The 22,287-nt window shown below is 44.6% G+C and overlaps 1 protein-coding gene across 8 annotated transcripts in view; it reads right to left on the reverse strand.

Annotated features, from left to right (window-relative positions):
• The window catches only part of Runx2 (runt related transcription factor 2), a 318,811-nt gene that overhangs the window by 162,300 nt on the left and 134,224 nt on the right, over positions 1-22,287 (reverse strand). For 5 of the 8 annotated variants that reach the window (NR_073392.1, NM_009820.5, NM_001146038.2 and 2 more), the window contains one exon: positions 233-406. The exons of the other annotated variants lie outside the window; for them this stretch is intronic. Coding sequence is in view for 4 of the 5 variants with exons in the window: in NM_009820.5 (NP_033950.2) it covers positions 233-406 (174 nt within the window). In the remaining variant the exon portion in view is untranslated. The remainder of the gene's footprint in view (positions 1-232; positions 407-22,287) is intronic. 8 annotated transcript variants of the gene reach the window in all.

A 22,287-nucleotide genomic window follows, 5' to 3' on the forward strand; every position in this document is an offset into this window, starting at 1 on the left:
AGTGTACACGACACAGCTGTAAAGCCCAACATTAGCAGAAACCTTCATTTTCATCCCCAAGTTATCAAATGTCAAAACGGTCTTAATAAAAGGAAGAAATCAGTATCTTCGCATCTTAAGTTTTTCACGAGCCGATCGCAGCTCTGGAAGTCACGAAATGAACACATCTTATCTGGTAGCCCCTCACCCCCAGCCTGCCAGACTCCAAGTGAAACCTATGCGTCTGTCTTACCTGTAATCTGACTCTGTCCTTGTGGATTAAAAGGACTTGGTGCAGAGTTCAGGGAGGGCCGTGGGTTCTGAGGCGGGACACCTACTCTCATACTGGGATGAGGAATGCGCCCTAAATCACTGAGGCGATCAGAGAACAAACTAGGTTTAGAGTCATCAAGCTTCTGTCTGTGCCCTGGAAACAGCAAATCATAAAATAAAAGCACATTAATTAGCTGAACAATTGATCGTGCTATATAGATATGTGTAACATACATACTGGGTGGTTTAAGCCAAGGAATTATCAACACTGATATTTATTATGATCCGTCTATGCAAGCTGCTCTTCAAGCATCGTAGGGTGACAGACCTTCCTAATTCTATCTGTATGCGGGGACTGAGGGTCCCAAGAGTGACCTGAATCAAGGGTTCAAGAGGAACTCTCGGGGTGCCTCCTCTAGCCCTGCAATAAGAGGATGGGAAGACTGAGTGCTCTGGGGAATCCCTTCTCGCTTCACAATGGGGAGCCCCGTCTGAAAGCTCAGGGAGTCAGCTACATTCTCACAAACCCAGGGCAGGAACACGGGCAAACGCTTTTTGGAAGGCAGATTTCCATAGTGTCTCTAGTGATCTGTTTTCTTTTTGTGGTGCAGCTAGCTACTTATTCCTTGCTGAAAAGTTAAAACTCAAAAAAGGGAAACAGAAAGGAAGAAGGAAGGCAAAAGGAAAAGGGGCAGAAAATGGGGGGGGGAGATAGAAGGGAGGGAGAAACATAAAAAGAAAAGAAATACAAATACAAATACAAAGAAAGTCAGAAAAGAAATCTGACAAAGAAAATCAGATTTTCAAAACGGACAGATCTGGGGATTTTGAGATGTGCTAAAGCCCAAACGCGTATAATACACCCCATTAAATCACATAGAATATGTTTTCTTTTAAATCTACCACTGTAGCTTTATGCAAGAAAGTGGAAAGTGGTGTTGGGCCAAATAGGTGACTGTGAATGTGGTCACCCATTATGAGAGGGAGGGAGAGAGGGAGAGAAAGACGGGGGGGGGGGGGGGAAGGATGGAGGGGGGGAGGAAGGGAGGGAAGGAGGAGAGAGAGAAAAGAGGAGTGAAGAGGGAAGGAGGAGAGAGAAATAGAGAAACAGATAGGCAGACAGACAGACCTTTTCTTTCTTCTGGTTTATTCAAGTTATACAGCAAAGGAAATCTGGGTATTAAAGAAATGTGCAAATTAAAAATAGATCAAGTACTGAAACATCTTCAAAAGTCACAAACTCATCTACTATAAGGGATGTGGCAGTGTCTTGGTGCTGTGACCATGTGTGGCTGTGCACCTAACAGGAGAGGGTTGCTGTGCTGGGGAGCCCTATCTGCTGCTCAGCACTTTAGAATGTGTGCTCAAACAACGGGAACTGATGCAAGGCATGGTATGGGAATGATGACTGAATGAGAAGATGCGTTCTGAAGCAAAACTCAGGGAACCTGATTATTACTCATCTAAGAAAAAACCCTGAGCATGGATTATGAATAGCCTCTGTCGGGAATGGGTATCTGTCATGGCCTTAAGTGCTGTGACACCTTACCTTCCCCTACATTCAGCACAAGGGAGACAAATATGTCAGGAGAGGGTTAAGTTGAGCATTAGAATTCCCTAGCTATAAGCTGTCTTCATAAGACAAATTCCTTATTTTATTTGCCCCAAAATGTATTTTCCTGTCTCCCTTTTCATTGCCTACCCAGCCCAAAGAAAACAGACAGGAAGCCAAGGCTTGGTAATATGAGTGTAGCTGTCTCCACAGCCAAGCATGTTCCAACTGGGCCCATTAACTGAAATGCACCCACCTCCTACTTCCTGCCAGTGTGTGTTTTGGGCAGTGGATGTAACAGAAGGACTAGACCTAGTTGAAAACATGATCAGGAAAAAAACAAAGGAAATCCGTTGTTAATTGTCATTTTCCCCCAGTTTATACAGATTGCAAATAGATTTTACACACCTAAAGGTCTTTAGAGGTGACCCAAAAAAGCCTCTAGACCCAAACGAATAAATTATTCATAGGTGAAGTGGCCAAAGTCTGCCCAGGCGGGGCACCTAGGCCATGACCCTCAACTCTTAACTAGCTTGGCCAGCACCGCTTTACAGCTGTTACATGTAGGACGTGAGCTTCCTAGTCATCATGAGGTCTCATCAATGCTGGCTTTCTGTCTTCCTCTCTGAGCTGCCTCGGGTCACTCAGTGTAGCTAGAACACTTCAGAAGTAAGCTCAGCGAGGTGTCAAGACTAGTTTTCAACCTAAGCTGAAAGAATAGCTAAAATTCAATCACAATAACTCACCCATTCTCTTAATAAATAAATGGCTGTAGCAGACTGTCTTTGTATAGCTCCCTGGCTCTAACTAGTTTCACAATCAGGGAATTATTATACAAAGACTTGTTATAGTCAGATGTATAGAATATCTTTCCTCCTCTTCTTTCTTTTCTGATCTCTCTCTTTCTCTGTCTCTCTCTCTGTCTCTCTGTCTCTGTCTGTCTGTCTGTCTGTCTGTCTCTCTCTGTCTCTCTCTCTGTCTCTGTCTGTCTGTCTCTCTCTCTGTCTCTGTCTGTCTGTCTGTCTGTCTCTCTCTCTCTCTCTCTCTCTCTCTCTCACACACACACACACACACACACACACACTGACATACCTATTAAAAGCTTTTGGAGCCACTTTCTGGAATGGAGTGGTAACTTCCCTGAAGGCTAAAGAGAAGGCTGTTCAATCTTACATGGACTCATATAGACCACACTGTGTGTTCAGCATGTACAATATATGGGCACATCTTTATTTACTCTTAGCCCAGTGCTGGTCCTATTAGGAGAATGCAGACAAGAGGAAAGGACTTTGAATAGTCCTTGGGTGTGAAAAATGTAAAGAGCAGGTGAAATTTTTAAAGGCCCAACGATTTTTTTTCATTAGAGTTATCCTCAAAGACAGCTACCTCAGATGTGCAGACAACCTAGAATAATGTATAGCGTATCTTTCAGAGGATACCAATATAGAAAAGCATATGGATTTTCTGTGTTTCTCTATCCTCTTCTAGAAACCATCACAACCACTACAAGATCCTTACAGTACAATGCTAAACAAAAGCCAAATAGGTTCTTCATCTTTCAACCATGACGAATAGTGGCTGCCGCTAAACCACATCACGGGGCACTCAAATGACAGGCTAAAAGACATGCTGCAGTCATCAGCACCAGGCAATCCCTCCAGAACTAAGAACACAGGACACAACAGAGTCACACACTGAGACAAGGACAGGGTGACTGGTCCTGCTGTTTGGAGGACTAAACCTTACTTGCTCCTTAAGAGGAGCTATGCCAAGCAGCAGGCAGATGCAGAGAGTGGGCAATTTTTATGTTACTACTCTAGGGGGAAAAAGTCTAGAGGAAAGACTCTAGGATCTGAAGATAAGCACCCACCTGCCATGCAAGCAACAGGACCAGAGTTCGGATCCCCAGAACCCAGCAAGTGTGGGTAAGCATAGGGCTCACCTAATCCCAGCACTCAGAAGGGACAGACAGGGGATCTCCAGAACAGACTGGGTAGCAAGACTACCCCATACCAGTGAGCTCTGGGTACCAGTGAGAGACTCTGCTTCAGTGAATAAGGTGGACAGCAACTGAGGAAGGATTCTGATGTTAACCTCAAGCTTCTACACACACACACACACACACACACACACACACACACGAACACCTGCCTCTACACACTCATGAAAACATGTGCTCAAATCACACATAGCTATGGGGGGAGGGGTGCTGTGTGAAAGCACATCCTGGAGCCTCCCCTCTAGCTGAAGCTTCTTTCTCCATAAGTCGGTCATCCTTCTGGACCGGCTGAATAGGAAAAGACTCCCTCAAGCTCTGAAAGATATGAGCACCCAGGTCCCGGAGTGGATGGAGGAAAGTTATCTTCCTAAAGCTCCCTGTCATCTAATACAAAGGCGGGGCCAGAAAAACCACTGCCCAAGATTGTCTGAGATCCAGCATAAGCCCCACCTTCACACCAATGACTCCTCAACTTCTAGATGGAGCCCCACCTTCTGTCCTGAGTCCTAGGTTTCTCTCTCCCATTGCCTCCTTGAGGGATCCCTTAGGGTGTATCACAGGTGTCTTAAATGCATAGACTCAAAACGGAACCCTTGAGTCATACTCCAAAACAGCCTATTGCTCCAATATAGTCCCTAATGTCAATGAACATCACTGGCCACTCAGACGCTTGCAGTCAAGAGCTTAGATATTTTCCTTAGTCCTTATGTCCCACATTCGGCCTACCCCAAATGCTGGGACTCCTGCCTTGATACATTCTCCTATCTCCTCAGTTCTCTGCATTCCTCCAAGTGCAACCTTAGTCTCAGACTCTCTGAGTGTCTGGCGCTGTCTCCTCTGAAGTCTCCCATGCCAGGACTTCCCTATACTCCTAAGATGAAAATCTTGATTTTTCTGTATGGCCTACTCCTTATTGATTAGATCTAGAGTAACTACTACCTGTTTTGAAAGCCTCGCCCTGATTCCCATAACCAAAATATGTCCCCACGCTCTGGAGCACAGCCTTTACCTTCCTTTGTAGCAGTTGTCACAATCTGTAATTATCTTGTATATTTATTTGTCCCTCCTCAAAAAACTTGAAATCCCAAGCAAATGAGTGTCCTGTCTCTTGTGAACAGCTGGGTTCTTATAATCTACTCAGTGCCTGCATTACAGTAGATGCTCAATAAATATTTATGCAAGCCCTGACTAGCTCAATAGACTCCCCTTTCAGAGAAACATCTTGATTGGAAGAAAACTTACTGGTGCAGTGCATCATATTACAACACTATCCCTTCAAAATGCTTCATGGCTTTTTGCAACATTAACGGAAGCCAGTAGCCAAAGGCTTTCTTTAGAAACAGGCCCTGATTGGTGCTTCCTGGAAAACTGGACTAGTGGCCACACATTTATGCTAAAGTTCACTGGCTTTTTGAAAAACTCCCACTTCTCTCAGTGTGATCCTTAAGCACTGTTGAAAGCAATTTAAAACTGGAGAGATGGAAAGGGTAGCAGATATAATCTAAACTCTACATTTGAAAGCAATGTACTCTTTTGTGGATGAGGACCCAGGGAGGACCCTGAGTTCCCATGGGAGGACATGGCTTTCCCAAGGTCACATGGTTAGTGGTGGGACTAACCCTTGGATTTCCTGATCATAAGCCCTAATGTTCTTTGCTCTCCCATCGCCAACCAGCTTATTTTAGGACATGACAGTGCAGCAGAATCCATTCAGGGGAAGTCATGACCAAAAATGAATTTTAAATGGACAAGAACAAAAAGTAGTTTTCAAAAAAGATTTCTTTCAAAAAGTCCCAGTGTACGTGGGTGAATATGACTTTTGTTGCAATAGACGCAGGCCCACAAGAATAAAAGCATGAGCAAAAGGTCACAGCATTCACACATGCTTATAGCAGACACATGAGGAACTGCTAAGCCCCTGGGCCACAGTGTAGCCAACAGCCCTGCTGATCCCTACGCACACAAAGGATAGCGACTGGCCACTCTAACTTCTGCTTTCAAAACTCAGACATCTGAAATTGGCATGAAGAGACTGGGAAGTGTGTGGTCTGTGAGCAATGCAAATAAAGACATCTCTGCAGCATGATCTGTGTCGCTCATTTTTATAACCAAGACACTGAGAGACGCCTCACGTCTTCTGAGAACAATGTCCACCCCAGCCAGAACTTCCCACTGTAGGCAACTGTCTAGCCACATGTGTGATGCTAGCCAGTTAGATTGTTCCTCCTCCAGAATGCCAGATACACCAGGAAGAGACTGGATAGGGTATATTTCATGATGGGTGTGCTGTGAAATGTCAGGTCCACCCTAACATGGAATGAAAAAAGTCCCACCGGGGATTGCCATGTCCACTTCAAGTTCATCTAATCTAGTCGATGAGTATTATAAATTTGCCACATGGGAGCCACACTAGGCACACTAAGCAGGAGGAGATGGGAAAGGAAATGAGATAATGTCTTGCCTCCAAGAAGCTCAGGGTATAGTTGGAGGAAAAAGGCAGCCATCATGGGTGACAGAGGAATCGCTGAGGTGAAGGTAACTGGGACACTAGAATAGGAGCTGTTAAATATATTTTAAAGTCATTCTCTGTATGATTCTTTTTGTTGAGTTCTCAAGAGCACTGACATATACTTAAGGGTCAAATGTCATGGTATCGAGTGCTCACTTCAAAACATTTCAGCTAAATAACAGATGAAACTGGTATGGAAAGTATATATGTAAGGTACTACGTGGTTACACCTATATTAGATATGATATTTTCTCTGTGTGTTTGTAAGCTCCTTCATTGTAAAATAAAACTGATCATGAACAGCACTATGAAAAGCACAAGGAGTCTTTGGTTTTGACAAAAAGGAAATTTCCACTGCTGAGACCACTGTGCTCACCCTAGGGCCAAAATTCTGATCAGCAGAGAGGGACAGCTAGCTGGAAGGCATGTGACAGAAACAAGATAAATATCATATGAGACTAGATGATGTCAAACATGTATGTGCTGTTAATCTAACCCAGGCATACCCTCTTCAGATCACTTTGTAACTGCAGGCCAGGCATTAGTTCTTTTTAAATTTTTGTCATTGTAATCCTTTCTTGTTATATTTTAGATTTATATATTAAAAGCTTTATTTTTCTTTCTTTCTTTCCTTATTATTATTATTATACTTATTCACTTTACATCCCACTCACTGCCCCCCACCCTTTCACCCCTCCCACAATTCTTCCCTCAATCCCCCCTTCTTGTCTGAGAGAGTGGGGGTCCTCCCTGGGTCCCCCCAACACTGGCACATCAGGTGTGAAAGGATGGGATGGATGGCCAAATGTCCATGAGAATGAATGGAAATCTGCAACGGACGGGGTTGTGGGGGTAGAGAGCATCTTCAGGAAGAGACAGAGACCTGGGATAAAGGATATGCCCAAGAATCAATAGGTGTGTCCCTAGCTGTGACTCACAGCATTGGGGATATGGGACCTAAAGAGGCCACATCATATATTCAGGCAGGAACCCCAATGGAGTGTGATATGGACACCAACCCACCACGAAACTTTCGACCCAAAATGTATCCTGTCTAAGCATTGGTTCTTAAGCTATGTGATACAGTGTAGAGAGCTGTCTTCTAGAGCCAGATCTCCTGGCCTACAAAATGATATTTGGCAGCCCTCTAACCTCTGCCATGCATGTGGGCTTCCCCAGAGCAGAGATGTACGTGACTGGGAAGATGCTAGCTAATGACATTGTCACTGAGTATGGGACAGCTCAAGAGGTCTGAAGCCACAGGATGTAACAGCTCCAGAATATTGTGATTGACAGTGAAAAGAGAAGATTGCACCTCTTTTCCAGGGCAACTGCTATGGGTCAGCAGAGCTATTATTCTGAAGCTGCTCTGGGACAAAGCAACAAGGCCCCTTAGTTCAAACCCCTTTATCCCAACAGCGGCCCAAGCATTCTAACAAGGTATGAGTTTTCAGGGAGCAGGGTGTATTGTAAAACTGGCATGCATTCAGCGCCATATTGTCCCTTGGAATATTGATTATTACCTTTTGGCCACTCCCCCTACAAAGAGCTTCGATTCCAAATGACTTCTGTGGAAATCTGCTACTGAGACAAGAGCTCCCTCGGCTCTGAATCGCTTGGCATTTCGGTTGATGGTTTCTAGCAAATACAGGGAGGGTTGCGCAGACTCTTGTGAAAGCTATGACAAGGGCTGACCCAAATCATTTATGATCCCTGAGGCTCTGGGTTAAAGGCTCTGAGCCTCTCCACTCCTACACGGGTGTAAAAATGAAAATGCCCTTGAGAAGAGCGAAGCTGTGCCCCGTCTTTGTTCAGATGTCCTCATGTCACCACGTGCTAAGGGTAGGAATCAAAGGCCCATGCTCCCCCACTCCATAGTTAGCCTCCTTTGCTCTCTCCCATCTCAAACCCCCCAAGGCAGCTTCATCCCTGCTTCCCTTATGTCTGTAACATCACCACCTTTTAGTCTTCCAGGTCCCCAAATCCAGTGTACATCACCTCCTCTCCTAGAGCCCATGTGACCTAGTCAGGGCCATTCCTACATGGTCCAAAGGAATGGGATCTTTGTTTCTCATCCCCACTGGAGCGACTCCCTAAAAGTCTTGGCCTTAGGCTCATATCTCAGAGCAGCAGCAGTCTAGCACATTCAAGAGCACACTATCTGTCATATGACCCCAGGGAGGGATTCTAGGACTTAGTTTCTTTACCAACTATAAAGGAAAGTGTGAGCTTCCATGACCCCTAACACAATTTCTGCCCCGCACCCACAAACTTCCAAACTCATGTTACTCACCTGCTCAGATTCATCGGATCTCTCCAGGTACAGCCCCACCTTACCCCCCTCAGACCCAGCAAAGAAAAACCTGAAAATATGGCCCTAGTGTGTGTGTTTCACTCTTGTTTGCCATGTTTCACACTGGTCCATCCATTGCTCTTCAAAGAAATCTGATGTCTTTGTCCACACTGTCCCCTCAACTTAACACACATTTGCTCATCAATTGCACTTGGTAAAATCTCCTCCCAAGGCTGGACTGGGTTATCATACTGGTGTTTTCGGTCTGTGTGACTCCCCCTGGTTTCTATCTCGGTAGCTGAGCACAGCCCACCTACGTGCTATGTCCACAGCCCATGGTTACACTTAGGTGCAAGAGGCAGGCATCCAGTAAGCATCAGCCTGTTGCAAGTTGACATTGGATATTTATATAGAATTTCAAAGCCTATAATTCTATAGATATCCCTCACCTTGCCTAGCCATCCCTTGTGGATGTTTGTCATGTGTTATATCTACCACAATCTTAATGGAGGCGCATACAAGCACCTATTGAACTAACAAAGAAAGGAGATAAACTTGAAATTATCTTCCCTTTTGTCCAGTGGAAGGCAGAAAGGAGGGGGGAGAAAAGCTGGAAGGCATTTCCCACGGTAAAATTGATGAGTCGCTCATCTCTGCTGGGAAAGGCTGCTGAATCATCTTTTTCCTAACCATATACATCTGGTTTAGGCCAAAACTATTTCTAGATTAGAATGATCAAAGCACTTAGAAACCATCTTCATAGCTAAGGCCTCTAGCCACTCTCACTGATAAGAACGGCCATGCAGTATGTTGTGGGACAGCTCAAGGGCGGGCACAGCCCTAGGAAATTTTAGCATGTGGCTGGAAACAGAGGACCATATGTAACAAGCAAATCTCATTCCAGAAGATTCTTCTCTGATGGCATTTCAAAAATGAGCTTCTCTTAGCATATTAACCAATTTCTTGAGGAAAACAAGCAAAATCTCTACCAGGAATCTCTGAGAGTTCCCTTGCCCCCAAACAGAATCAGGTGCACAGGAGTTTATCCAGAGTTTATCCAGAGAGAAGACAGGAATAATCGTTCCACCCGAGAAAGGACTGAAGCTCTTCCAGGCTCTTGGGTAAAATGTAATTATGGAGAAGAAAAATATAATCTACTCTAGAGACATAATTATAGAGTTAGCCCATAGACTCCATAGAAATATTCTAGGAACTTTAGTTCTTTTTTTTTTTTTTAATGTTAAAAGTTGAGTTTGCTTTCTTTTAATAAGAGGCCGAAGTCTAGATTAACAGCATAAAGTCCTGTCTCTTAATTGCATATGCGAGCATTGTTTTTAAGGTACAATTATCTAATGTGAGAGAGAAGTGAGGGCCTGCCAGGTAAGCTGTCCGTTTCCAAACCTACACTTCTGAAAGTTGACAAGTTCAAGATCTTTCAAGAAATATGCAAACGAAAGAGCTGGTGCCATGCTAATTTGCATGAACAGAAATTCAAGTTCTTTTATAACTTTTACCTTCTGGGGATGTGGCAAACACAGCAATCAAAGCATAACTATCGGGGTGGGGTGGGGGAGACCAGTCACAGCTCAGGAATAAAGCCTCATGAAGGAGTTTAAAACAGCTTCTCCTGTCTTGGAATAGTGGACTTAGGGAATTTCAGATATTTAAGCTGAAGAAAACTCCTGAGAGCTTGAACAGAGAAATAGGGTTTTAGTTAACTTCTGTCCTCTCTCTCTCCCCTCCCTCCCATCCTCCCTCCCTCTAACCTTCCCTCCCTCCCACCCTCCCTCCCATTCTCCCATCCTCCCTCCCTCCCTCCGATCTTCCCTCCCTCCTATCCTCCCTCCCATTCTCCCATTCTCCCATTCTCCCATTCTCTCTCCCTCCCTCCCTCCCTCCCTCCCTCCCTCCCTCCCTCCCTCCCTCCCTCCCTTCCTTCCTTCCTTCTCTCCATTTTCCTCCTCCTGCCTCCTTCCTACTCTGCCCCCTGCCACCTCCATGCTGGGAGATCAAACACAGGGCCTTGCTCATGCTAAGCAAGGACTGGACCACTGAGCCATACATATCTCTAGACCTGAGAAGAAGGATTTTTAAGAATGTACAGAGAAAACCATCTGAAAATATAATGGGACTGCATATGAGGGGGTGGGAGGGACAGAGGAGAGAGCTACAGAGCATGCATGTGCATGCAGACATGACCACACCCACAGTGCACATGTAGGGGGTCAGAGGACAACTGGCAGAAGTCCATTTTCTCATTCTATCCTGTGGGTCCTGGGGATTAAACTCAGAGCTACAGGCTTGGCAGCAAGCACCTTGTGAGCCAACTCATGGGTCCAATAGCAAATTCTTTCCTTTCCCTTCCATTCCATGATTAATTAATTTCCAGAAAAAAAATATTGTTGACTTATTTATCAGTCCCCTGTCCTGACTCAAATGTCACAAGAGGAACAACCAAAAGAGAGAAGAAGTGAAGGATGAAAGAGCGAGAATTTGCTGCTCTTATCCTCAGTCCTTCTGACTCTCTTGACCATGATACATCCCATCCCACTAGGAACACCTCAACATCCAGCAACATGCCTGGCCATATGGGAAATACACAGAAGGCCCCCTTCTTCTCCCTGTCTACACTTAACTCCAACACTTAATGTGACACAGGAAACAGGTCCATTGGGTTCTTTCAGTCTTGTATATTCACATATACCATAGTTCTGTGTGCTACGACAGTTACAAAACCCTGTGAGAAATATGAGGTTGCTTTTCATGTTAAGGGAACTCCCATGGTTGAACCCAAAGCATTGCTGTTTGTTTGACAGGGACCTAGCTGAACATGGATGGCATTATTCTTCAAAGTGTTTAGTGACAAACAGTCACACAATCCCTGGATCCTGGGCTCAGTTTCCCTCAGATGCTCACTGGGTTTCACACTCATGATAATGGCCTGGGACGGGTGTTTCGGGACGGGGATGGGGAGAGAGGAGGAAGGATTGGGAAGTGTGAAGCACTCATCTCCTGGACTGCTACCCACCCCGCGGCCATGGCACAGCATTCTCAATTTTCCCATTTTCTTGAGGAGAAGAGAATGTTAAAAAAGCAACAACCAAGGGGGAAAAAAATCAAGCCAGCTCCTGTCGCCTGAATGGCAGTAAAGATCACAGATGAAAAGGGGAAGAATGGGGGGCCGGGCAGGGGGAGCGGATTTCTGACTTAAGCTGGACCCGTTCCAGCTGGCAAGATGAGGTGATTTTCTTAACGCTTGCAAAACCTGATTACTTTTCGAAAGGAACAAAGAATGGGGAGATGTAAACACAGCCATTAAGGCAGATTTGCCGTACTTAGCTTTAATCTAGTCTAAGGCTTCCCCCAGTTGTACACAGTTCTGCGCTTCTCCGCATGTGAGACATCTCGATGACAGCGGAGGTGGATGTCTGTGCCCTCTGACTGGCAGATTAGGTTGACTGAGCTATGCTGTTACCCTCTCAGGTCAGATGTGGACAAAAGGGGTAGCTCAGACAACAATAGATGCATCTCTGTGAAAAGTATGCGTGGCGTCTGACAGAGTCTGTTTTTACTACGTTAAGGGACCATGGTGTTTATATATCTATGCAACAGGTCTTAAACAGACTGTTTAAACATGATTTAAACAAGAGATGCCTTTAAGAAATCCTCTAAGAAAACTCAGATGGGTACGGAGCTGAAAAAACAGTCAAGAATATAACATAAAACATCACTTCTTCTAAACTGCAAGGGTATGACAAGATAAACTCTCAAATAAAAGGGATTTTTTTTAATAAGCGAAACTCCAAGGATTACTGCATATATCAGCACCTTCTTACAACAGAATAGCATTTATCCATCCATCCATCCACTCTGCCTTAACGGCACTACACACCTTCCTACCCTTGATAGACAGATAATTGCTCTACTCAGCCGTGTGTAATGAAGGGAGTCTGCGGTGTTAATCCCAACATTCTCATCTTCTGTGAACTCCGACTAAGGAACTCAGAAGTCTGAACCTTCATCCCCACACTACCGGAGTTTGACGCTCCTACTCAGATCTGCTAAAGTATTCTTACATTCCACTCTGTCATGAAAGGTGCCAGGTATTTGAGTAGGATCAAGTCAGGGTTTTATAAAATGAACTTTAACGTAGTCTTCAAGGGTGTTAGAAGGCAGCGAGCTTTGCCTCCCTTTCAAGACAGGATATCAGAAAAGTCCATTGTTTGCAAGCTAAAGCCAAAGTGAGTTGTGATCTGTTAATGTCTGTTAAAAACTACCAGCAATTAAAACTAAAACTTCTTTATTTCAAAGGCAAGTTAATTTTGTAGACTTCTGTCTGTGGGTTTCATATTGAATCATCATTTTTGACAGTTTGTCCATAGGAAACATAGAATATATGCGTTTTCCAGACATAGTCATGTATGAGTAAAAATTGATATTACTCCTCTACCACACCCATACATGTATATGCATGGAAAGAGCAGGAAGGTCCAGTTAAGGGGACAGAAATGCTACTAGCCAAGTTCTAGATAGTTGTAGCTATCAGACCACTGCAAATAGATACCATTGTCTCAAGGCTCAGCTTGCTTTACAGTAATGTGCTTCATAAACACACGTCAAGAAACCTCTGCTTCCTGGACGTACCTTTCTCTATATATAAAGTTCCCAGCCTTCAGCCCGGTTCGGTGCCTTTTGTTGATTTCAAAAATGATACATGCTCACTGGGAAAGCAAAAGTGGGCTGAACCAACTAAAGAATTGGTCGTGGTCTGACTCTTTCTTCTCTGGATCCTGTCTATCTCATGGACTTCATACCCAATATGTTCTCAGAAATTAATATTCCTTCTGTTCAGTATATACACTCTTATGCATATTAACTGCCTAATGGCTCAACAGGCCTTACTAACCATCCTTAAAATCACACACACACACACACACACACACACACACACACACACACACACACGGGGGTGGGGTGGGGGGCGGGACACAACAGTGTACTTGAAAGAGTGAGCAGGCAGGCAACAGACAGAGTCTTGCTTCTAAAGCCAGGCGTGACTGCACAAGTGCATGTAACTCTGAAACTGTCTCTATTTATTGATACACAGACAATACTTCTCATCTCCATGGCTCGACATTCTAATCTGTCAAACGAGAAACCTATAGCACTGGATACCCTCGGGATGAAATGTATGAGAGGAGAAAAACCACCAGGCAAGTGGAACACAAACTCGCCAGTTACCATTTCCAGATAATGTACCCCGACTAGGCAGCTTACAGTACACTGAAGGTCATTGCAGAAAGGCAAACGAGTGGAGCAGTGTGGTCAAACAGAGCAGAAGAACCATAAACAAACAACCTAGAGGACATCCAGAAAAATAAATGCCTAATTTCCAAGAGTGATGGAGAGGGCCTCCCATCATTGAAAGGAGATGCCCTTGCGTGGATTTTATAGGTAACTAGAGTTGCATCAAGCAAGTGCAGAAGACACTGCAAGCAGAGGGCACAGCAGGTGCAGAGGCACAGATAAGGGAGCTACAGAGTGAAGCAATTGGGCACGGTTGGCACAGGGCCACAACAGCGCGAGTGGAAGGCAGTTGGGCAGATCGGATGCTGAAGGGCCTTGTCACCACGCCATGCTGTCTGCACATCATCCCACAAATAACAGGAGCTGCTGAAGTATTTAAAGCAAGGGTGTGCCGCGAGCTGGTTCCAGCTCAGGGAGACCATGTTATTCGCAGCAGAAGACAGATATGCCAGGAGACTAGCAAGAGGGACGGGATGAGCTAGGAAAGGATTTTTCTATTACAGGCCAGGGATGTAAATGCTGAGCTTGCATGGAGCTAACACAGTATTCACAGGGACAAGGGAGAGCGTGTCAGACATGATCAGAAGCACGGGCACATTAAAAATTACAAGATGTAACGCTGAGAGGATGAGTTTACTGTTTGGTTGACTGAGCTCAAAACTGCAAAAGCAGAAGGAAGTTGGTGTTGGGGCAGAAAAGGCTGGCCTCAGTGGAGGTTGGGAATCCTAAATGCTATGCTTAAGATATGTCTGTAGTCTTTGCAGAACTCACGCAGGTGGGGCCACCAGGAAGTGAGGGAGAGTGTGTGACACGTCCAAGAGTCAAGTGCACATGGAACCAACGGGGAAGATGGGTCAGAATGCGTGGAAGAAAGTGCCCTGCAGGGGTCGCTGTGGAGAACAGACACATAGGTGGGCCCCAAAAGAGTTCTGAGTCTGCTCCTGCTGCAAAGACCCCAAGAAGCTTTCTGGGAGAGCCTTTTATCCCGGGTGCAAGGGGATGAAATGAATTTGTTCACCATGGTTAAGATTCTCCACCACTTACTCCATACCCAATTCCCAAGCGACCTGGTTGATACCAGCGACATCAAGTCTGCAAAGCTGCTGAAATGCAAGTCCAGTCTCCTCTGAGCTGCAGCCGCACATGCCAGCCATCTCCTGGGCACTGTCCTATAATCCCTCTAAGGGTTATGGTAAGTTCGCACAGGGCTCACCTGTGGCCATGCTGTTTTACAGAAATGAAATTCTTGGCCTAAAATCCTTCACCAAGACACAGCAGCCAGTCTTTTCCGGGACAAGTCACAAGTGAGATTATGATTCTGCACCTCGTGTTTGCACAGATTAGAGTGAGCAAAATGGTTCTGGCTTCAATACTACACTGGGAAATGTTGGGCTCCGGGCTGGCCTTAAAGATCCAAGAGCATACAAGGATCACAAAGTGACAGCAAACATCCTTGAAGCTTGCCATCTTCTATAACCTTTGAGATTATGACTTAAATTATATTTCTCCCTCCCCCCTTTTCCCTCCAATCCTTCCTATATACCCTTCACCGATGCTCTCCTTCAAATTCATGGCCTGTGATTGCATGCATTCTGTGTGTGTATGAATGCAAATATGTGTGTGTATATGTGTGTATGTATATGTGTATATATGTGTGTATATATATATATTATATATATTTCTAAATATAACCTGTTCAATCTCTGTAATGCCACCTTATGCAAGTTTTCAGGGTTGACCAATTAGCACTAAACAACCAGTAGGTGTGCCAGTAGGAGTGGCCCTAGAGAGGCCACTCCTTCCTCTTCCCAGCTTTCCCCAAAGCCTAAAGTCTTTCTGTAGAGTTGCGGCCTTGTGGGCTTTTCTCTGTGTGGTTTGGCATGTCCATCACCCATGTTCATCTCGGGTCTTATCTGAACACTTCCTATAATATGGTTTGCCACTCTGGTGAGCTTAAATGGAATCAGGAACAGATGAAGTGGACTCAGGCTGTCTTCTACCCCCTCCCCCAGGCCCTGCATTTGTGCTCCTTGGTCCTGTTATCAGGAGAGAAAAGAAAAAGTGTCTGTCTGCAGTGGGTAAGGGCAGGGCAGGGGTTCAGGACAAAGAACCTGAGTGGTACCATTCACAAAGCTGCAGCCTTTTAAGCCAAAAGGCACAGATAAAGAGAACTGGGAAAGAAAGCTCAAGCCACCAAGTTGGCCTGAAGATTCTTGGCTCTCTTCCTTTTTCCTATATGAACATAAAGCTCCAGAGGTAGCTAAATTCTAGAACAATTTTCCAAAAGCATTTAGAGAATAAGCACAATTATTTATGCATAACTAGGCTGTCACCTAGCCTACAATGGAATGTGCCACATGACAGTGTGTCTCTCTTCCTTAACGCCAGCCTGAAAATAAAGCTCAACGGCTATGGATTCATCTCACTCAGAAGATGCACAGTAGATAGCGACAGTGCAGGCATGATGGAGCACACAGGCACAGCTCGGCATCTGCAGCTGAGTTTGGGGCAGGGTAATTACTGTCCTTGAGAAGGTAGAATTGGAAGTTAGCAGTGAATGTTAAGTAGATCCTATACTAATTGAGGGGAAAACCAGGTGCTAGAAGGAACTACCTGAGCCAAATTGAAAGCACGAGACATTTCCACATCATACCTTCCATCCACAGACCCAAAAAGGGAGCCGGAGACAAGATGGAGGCAGGGAGGGGAGGGTCACAAAGATGAAAGATACACAGCCTGGGCCTTCTGAGGGGCACAGACTATCTATCTACCTACAATTCTATATACCCAAAGTTTTGCCAGTAAGTCTAATTGTTGATAATTGAGATTCTACTCAAATGTCTTACTATCTTAAATAAGATCCTCCTGGGAGCTCCCAAAATGAAAGTGGAGTGCTCCTGAGTGTCCCCCGCCCACTTCAGCCCTTAGGTTCTTATGGCCTTTTCCAGTTTCTGAGGCTTTCTGTCATTCGGTCTCATAGTCATTAATATCCACAGCTTATGTCTCAAGGTAAATTTCGTGAGTCTCTTTCTTCTTCACTTTCTTTCTGAGTCAAGTGATAGGTCAGACATGACTAGGTCATCTATTCCTACAGTGCTTTTGAAACTATGCTTGGTTGAAACCCTCTGCATGCTTGCTGAATAAATAAAAGATTGACTGTAGGATGTGGATCAGTGACTGAAGGAGTTTAATTGCTAGCCGCCATTTAATCTTAAAAGAAGGAGGAGGAGAAAAAGGAGGAGCAGAAGGAGGAAAAGGAGGAGGAGGAGGAGGAGGAAGAGGAGGAGGAGGAGGAGGAGGAGGAGGAGGAGGAGGAGGAGGAGGAGGAGGAGGAGGAGGAGGAAAGGATCACCACAGAAATACCTAGGAAAAAAAGAAACCCTATCAGCCATTCAGAGTTGAGACAGCTTGCCTTCTACTTAGGTATAAAATAAAAGGCTGGTTTTTGCCAGGTGTGGTGGCTCACATCTGTAATCCTATTATTAAGAACACTGAGACAGGAGGCTGGAAATTTTGAGAGCAATTTGGGCTCCACGTAAGTTCTAGGCCAGCCAGAACTACACAGTGCATAGGAAAGAAGAGAGGGGAGAAAGGGAAGGAGGGAGGAAGGGAAGGGAGAGAAGGAGGAAAAAGGGAGAGAAGGAGGAAAAAGGGAGAGAAGGAGGGAGAGAGGGAAGGAGGGAGGGAGGGAGGGAGGGAGGGAGGGAGGGAGGGAGGGAGGGAGGGAGGGAGGGTAGTGTCTATAGTAGGCAGTCAATGGGAGTCAAGTACCACTTTTGAAGACATTTCAGCTTTCTAACTTCACCAACAGCCTGAACAAAGCTCTATGGATTCTGATAAAATTCCGGGTTTATGATGGGGCATAAGCAAGTATCAGTGACTTGCTCATATACCTCCTACCAGCAAAGACTAACCAGGAGCATCCCCCAAAAGAGAACATTTGTAACAATTCATCACAATGCACACACTGCACTGTCCTTAAGTACTCTAACATGGAGTCATCATTTGATGGAGTTTCTGACCTCATTTGTTTTCAAATATCCCATCACCAGGAGACAACTGCACATCTTTTGACCTGACCTTCCGCTCTGTCCGAGCTAATATGGGGCACACTAGCATGGGGGGTGGGGGACACTCAGAGGACAATTTTACACAGGTTGATTATGCTGGGCAAAGGCAAAACTCTGTAGAAGCAGCTGACTGTGCACAGAGGTTTTAGACTGAAGGCCATTGCCCCACCCTCAAGCAGGACTTCCAGTGTTGACAAACCACAGTTCACTGGTTAAGGGTACTTTTTTCTTTTAAGAACAGAATCCCTTGGTCCTGATAATAATTCAAACCTTTATGCCTAGTGGTGCTATGTTCCTCCTGCTAGCCAGCTTCTCCTCAGAGGACATTATTCAAACCCAGCGACCACGATGGCATTTGAGGAAAAGTCATGGAAATGTCTGCCTTTCACAGCTGAAAGTGTCAGCAGGGCCCTGAATGGAAGCTGACATGTGTTTCTCTCCCCCCCCCCCCCAATATACGCAACTCCTTTCAGGAACTCCTGACTCAAAGTGTCTGAGGGAAGTGGCGGGCTATGAACATCTCTTTTGAGAATAGTGCCATATGGTTTTAACAGAGGTTCGTTTCCTGAACCCAAAGAGGGCTATTGAATCTCAATCCAAGTACAATAATTATGCAGACAATTCTACTCCATTGCATGCAGCGCAGCCCATTCTGTGTGGTCCTCACATGCCTGCTGAGACCTTCAAAGGGACATTAAGCCATTTTTATGTACCATACCCTTAATGGGTGGAATACTAGGTCAATTTCCTAGAAGATTAGCACCTGCCCAGGACTTAAGGTATCATGACCCCCTCCCTTTCTTTGGAAGGAGATGGACAGGTTAAGTTAACAATTATCAATGAGACTGGGACACAGGCATAGAGGTGATTGATTATCACAGAAACATACTCATAAATGCCAATATCCCAAACACAAGGAGAGAGAGAGAGAGAGAACTGAAAATACTGCATCTCTCAGTCACCATCGATGCCTGGAATGCCTTCAGACACAATTGAAGGTAAGAGGACTAGAGGAAGGAACAGAAAGCTGAAGAGACCAGAGAACCGCTCCCTTGCATAAGGTCTGTAACATTCAACTACTAACCTTAAAATAATCGAGAATATAGGAAAATAAAATCCCTTCTGTACAGAAGCTGGACAACACAAATGCTGAAAAAATAAAGGTTTAAACCAAAGAATACAAATTTCAAAGACCACGCTTTAAGCCTAAGAGTATTCTCCTAAGAACAAAATATGCGAGCTCATGCCAGAGTGTTCTTGAGTCTGAATTTTAGTACTGTAACTGGCTACCAAACGAACTAGCTCTCACTTTTAGACTATTAAATATCAAGTCCGAAAATGAACTGGTGAAACCTTTTCATTTTGCCAACATATCTGGAGCGTTACAAAAAAAAAAAAAATCTTTTTTTCCCCTTCATAAGACCTCTGCTTTCCAAAACCCACCCACCTCTCTTTGAATCAATATAAAAATACCTCTCTTCAAAATGAAAGCAAGAAAATGTGACGTTTCTCTAGATGATCATGGGAATTTCACTAATGTGAGCCAAAATCACAACCCCCCTTTTTTTAAAAAAATGAAAGACAGAGACAAAGACTGCAGGAAAATCAGTGACCACGCCGCCAAGGTCAGAGTGAGAAGCAGGGACGAGCCAGGCCAGTGCTAACCACAAGGCAGGCCCGGTGGCGGCTTCTCCTGGGCTGTTTTCTTTAGACTGCCTAAAGGCCTTGCCAAGAAACAGGCGGATACTGCTGAAAGAATATCTTCCACAGCTGAGCATCTGCATGTGTGACAGACAGCCTTGCTCCTGTGTGTGTGGCCTATGGAACACAAGGGGCGACTGCCTGGCAAGATAGGAAAAACCTAGGTTTTTCCAGGTGAGAGTGGAACAAGATTCCAACATCATACACATCTAACTGAATCCAACACACACACACATACACATGCACACACGCACACTTTCCTAATCTCCCGGAAGTTCACTTAGTAATTACCCAGAAACCCTTCTGCCTGCCTTCATTTTCAGTAAAACTCTCACACTTTGATTTTGTTCCAGCCAATACCAGACATTTTTGCATGTTTGTTTTTTAGCAATCTAGGGGATGGTTAAATAAGAAAGAAAGAAAGAGAGAGAGAGAGAGAGAGAGAGAGAGAGAGAGAGAGAGAGAGAGAGAGAGAAGAGAGAGAGAGAGAGAGAGAGAGAGAGAAAGAAAGAAAGAAAGAAAGAAAGAAAGAAAGAAAGAAAGAGAGAGAGAGAGAAAGAAAGAGAGAGAGAAAGAAAGAAAGAAAAGCTGCCGATCTCAAAGCCTCTTTAAAAAAATAAATAAACAGCAAACACCCTTGCTGTGCACAAAAACTGTTACCAAGCAAATTTGGGTTGAATTTTCTTAAATGATTGAAAAAGCAAATCTACTTAAACTTCCTTTATCAGACTTCTTTTTCTTCAAGCATTCAATAGCAAAGCTTGAGGGCGGCAGTGGTGTGTGTCCTGGCTAAAAGAATGTACTAAGCACAGAGCTCTGAGAATGGGAGAGGAAAGAAGGCAACAATGGGAGCTGGAGAGATGGTTCAGTGGTTGACTACGTACTCTTGAAGACAACCCCAGTTTGGTTCCTACTATTCACATCAGATAGCTCACAACTGCCTCTAACTCCAAATCCAGGGGCCTCTGAAGTCACTTGCATGTACATACACGCACAAGCACGCGCGCGCAAACACACACACACACACACACACACACACACACACACACACAGTGCAAGCCGAATAAAGCCTTTCCTCCCCAGCTTGATTTTTAGTCATGGTGTTTTGTCACAGCAATAGAAACCCTAACTAAGACAAGTTGGTACCAGGAGTGGGGATTGCTGTGACAGACCTGGCCATGTTTTTCAGTGAATTGTGGAAGGACGTTGGAACTTTGGGCTTGAAGGGAGATAAAAAATGTTGAGCACAGTGCAGAGGATGAAGGCCTGGCTTGTGAAGATTCAGAGGGAAGTTTAAAGAATCTACTGAGGCTGTTTGCTACACTGAATTGAGAATCTGTTCTTCTGGTCAGCTAAAGCTAAAGAGTCAGCAGCAACTAATAAGAGATTGACAACATTGAAGTGAAAACCTTTGTGTTACTAGGATAATTGATGGCACTTAGCTGGAGCTAAGAAATTAGCAGTGATTGAGAGGCCAGTATCACTTAGGTGAAATCTTCTAGAAAGTATTTTCTCAGAGTAAGCACAGGTAGGCTATGTACCACATGGCTGAGAGTGTACCTTATACTGGCAAGCAAACTTAGTAGTATGAGAGTCACCTAGTACTAATTCTGAAGACATGAAGGAGTCATGGAGAGCAGCTGAGGCACTATGAGAGGCCATTGGTGAAGGTGAAGATAGCAGTTGAAGGCCCAGAACTGAAGGGGTCATGCAAACAAGTTCAGACTTGAAACCATGAAAAACAAATCTATATGAGGCTATGGGTGAAAGCACAGCCCAGTTGCAGCAGAGGACCACAGCATTTTGGAGATGCCATTACCATGGGATGACCACCAAGAGCAGCAGTTGCAGCAGAAGGGAGTCAGACAGGGCCCAGAAGACAGTCCATGTGTGCTGCAGAGGGCAGAGGTGGAGAAATGACTCAAGTTTCTTGGAGGAGCCCAGAAGGCTGGGAATGAATCCCAGGTAAGTAGACACTGAATAATAGATACTGTTGGAGCTTGGTTTTGCTTGGTTCAGATTGTGACTGTGCCCTGGTTCTTCCATCTTGAAGAAGATATTTAATTTAATTTTGATTTTTTACAGAATCCACATCTGAAAGACTTTGAACTTTTAAAATAAATTTTGGATTTTTAAAGAGGTTGGATATCTCAAAAAGACTAACTTTTGGGTGTTTGTTTCTTTTTTGGTTTTTTTGAGACAGGGTTTCTCTGTGTAGCCCTGGCTGTCCTGGAACTCACTCTGTAGACCAGGCTGGCCTCAAACTCAGAAATCCACCTGCCTCTGCCTCCCAAGTGCTGGGATTAAAGGTGTGTGCCACCACTGCCTGGCAAAATTAACATTTTAATGTGTTTGGATTTATAAAGACTGTGGTAATGTTAAAGTTATGTTTTTAATGTGACATCTTGAGGATGAACAAGGAAAAAGAGATATGGTTTAATAGTGACATGTTTGTGTGTCAGGTTGACCAGGAGTCAGTTGTGCTATCTAGCCTTACGTCAATTTGACACACAAACTAGAGTTATCTGAAAGGAAGGTATCTTAATAAAAAAAAAAATGTCTCCATAATATCTGGCTATAATGCACTTTTTAATTACTGACTGA

This window comes from Mus musculus, chromosome 17 (assembly GCF_000001635.26).
Source record: "Mus musculus strain C57BL/6J chromosome 17, GRCm38.p6 C57BL/6J".
Classification (NCBI taxonomy): Eukaryota; Metazoa; Chordata; class Mammalia; order Rodentia; family Muridae; genus Mus; species Mus musculus.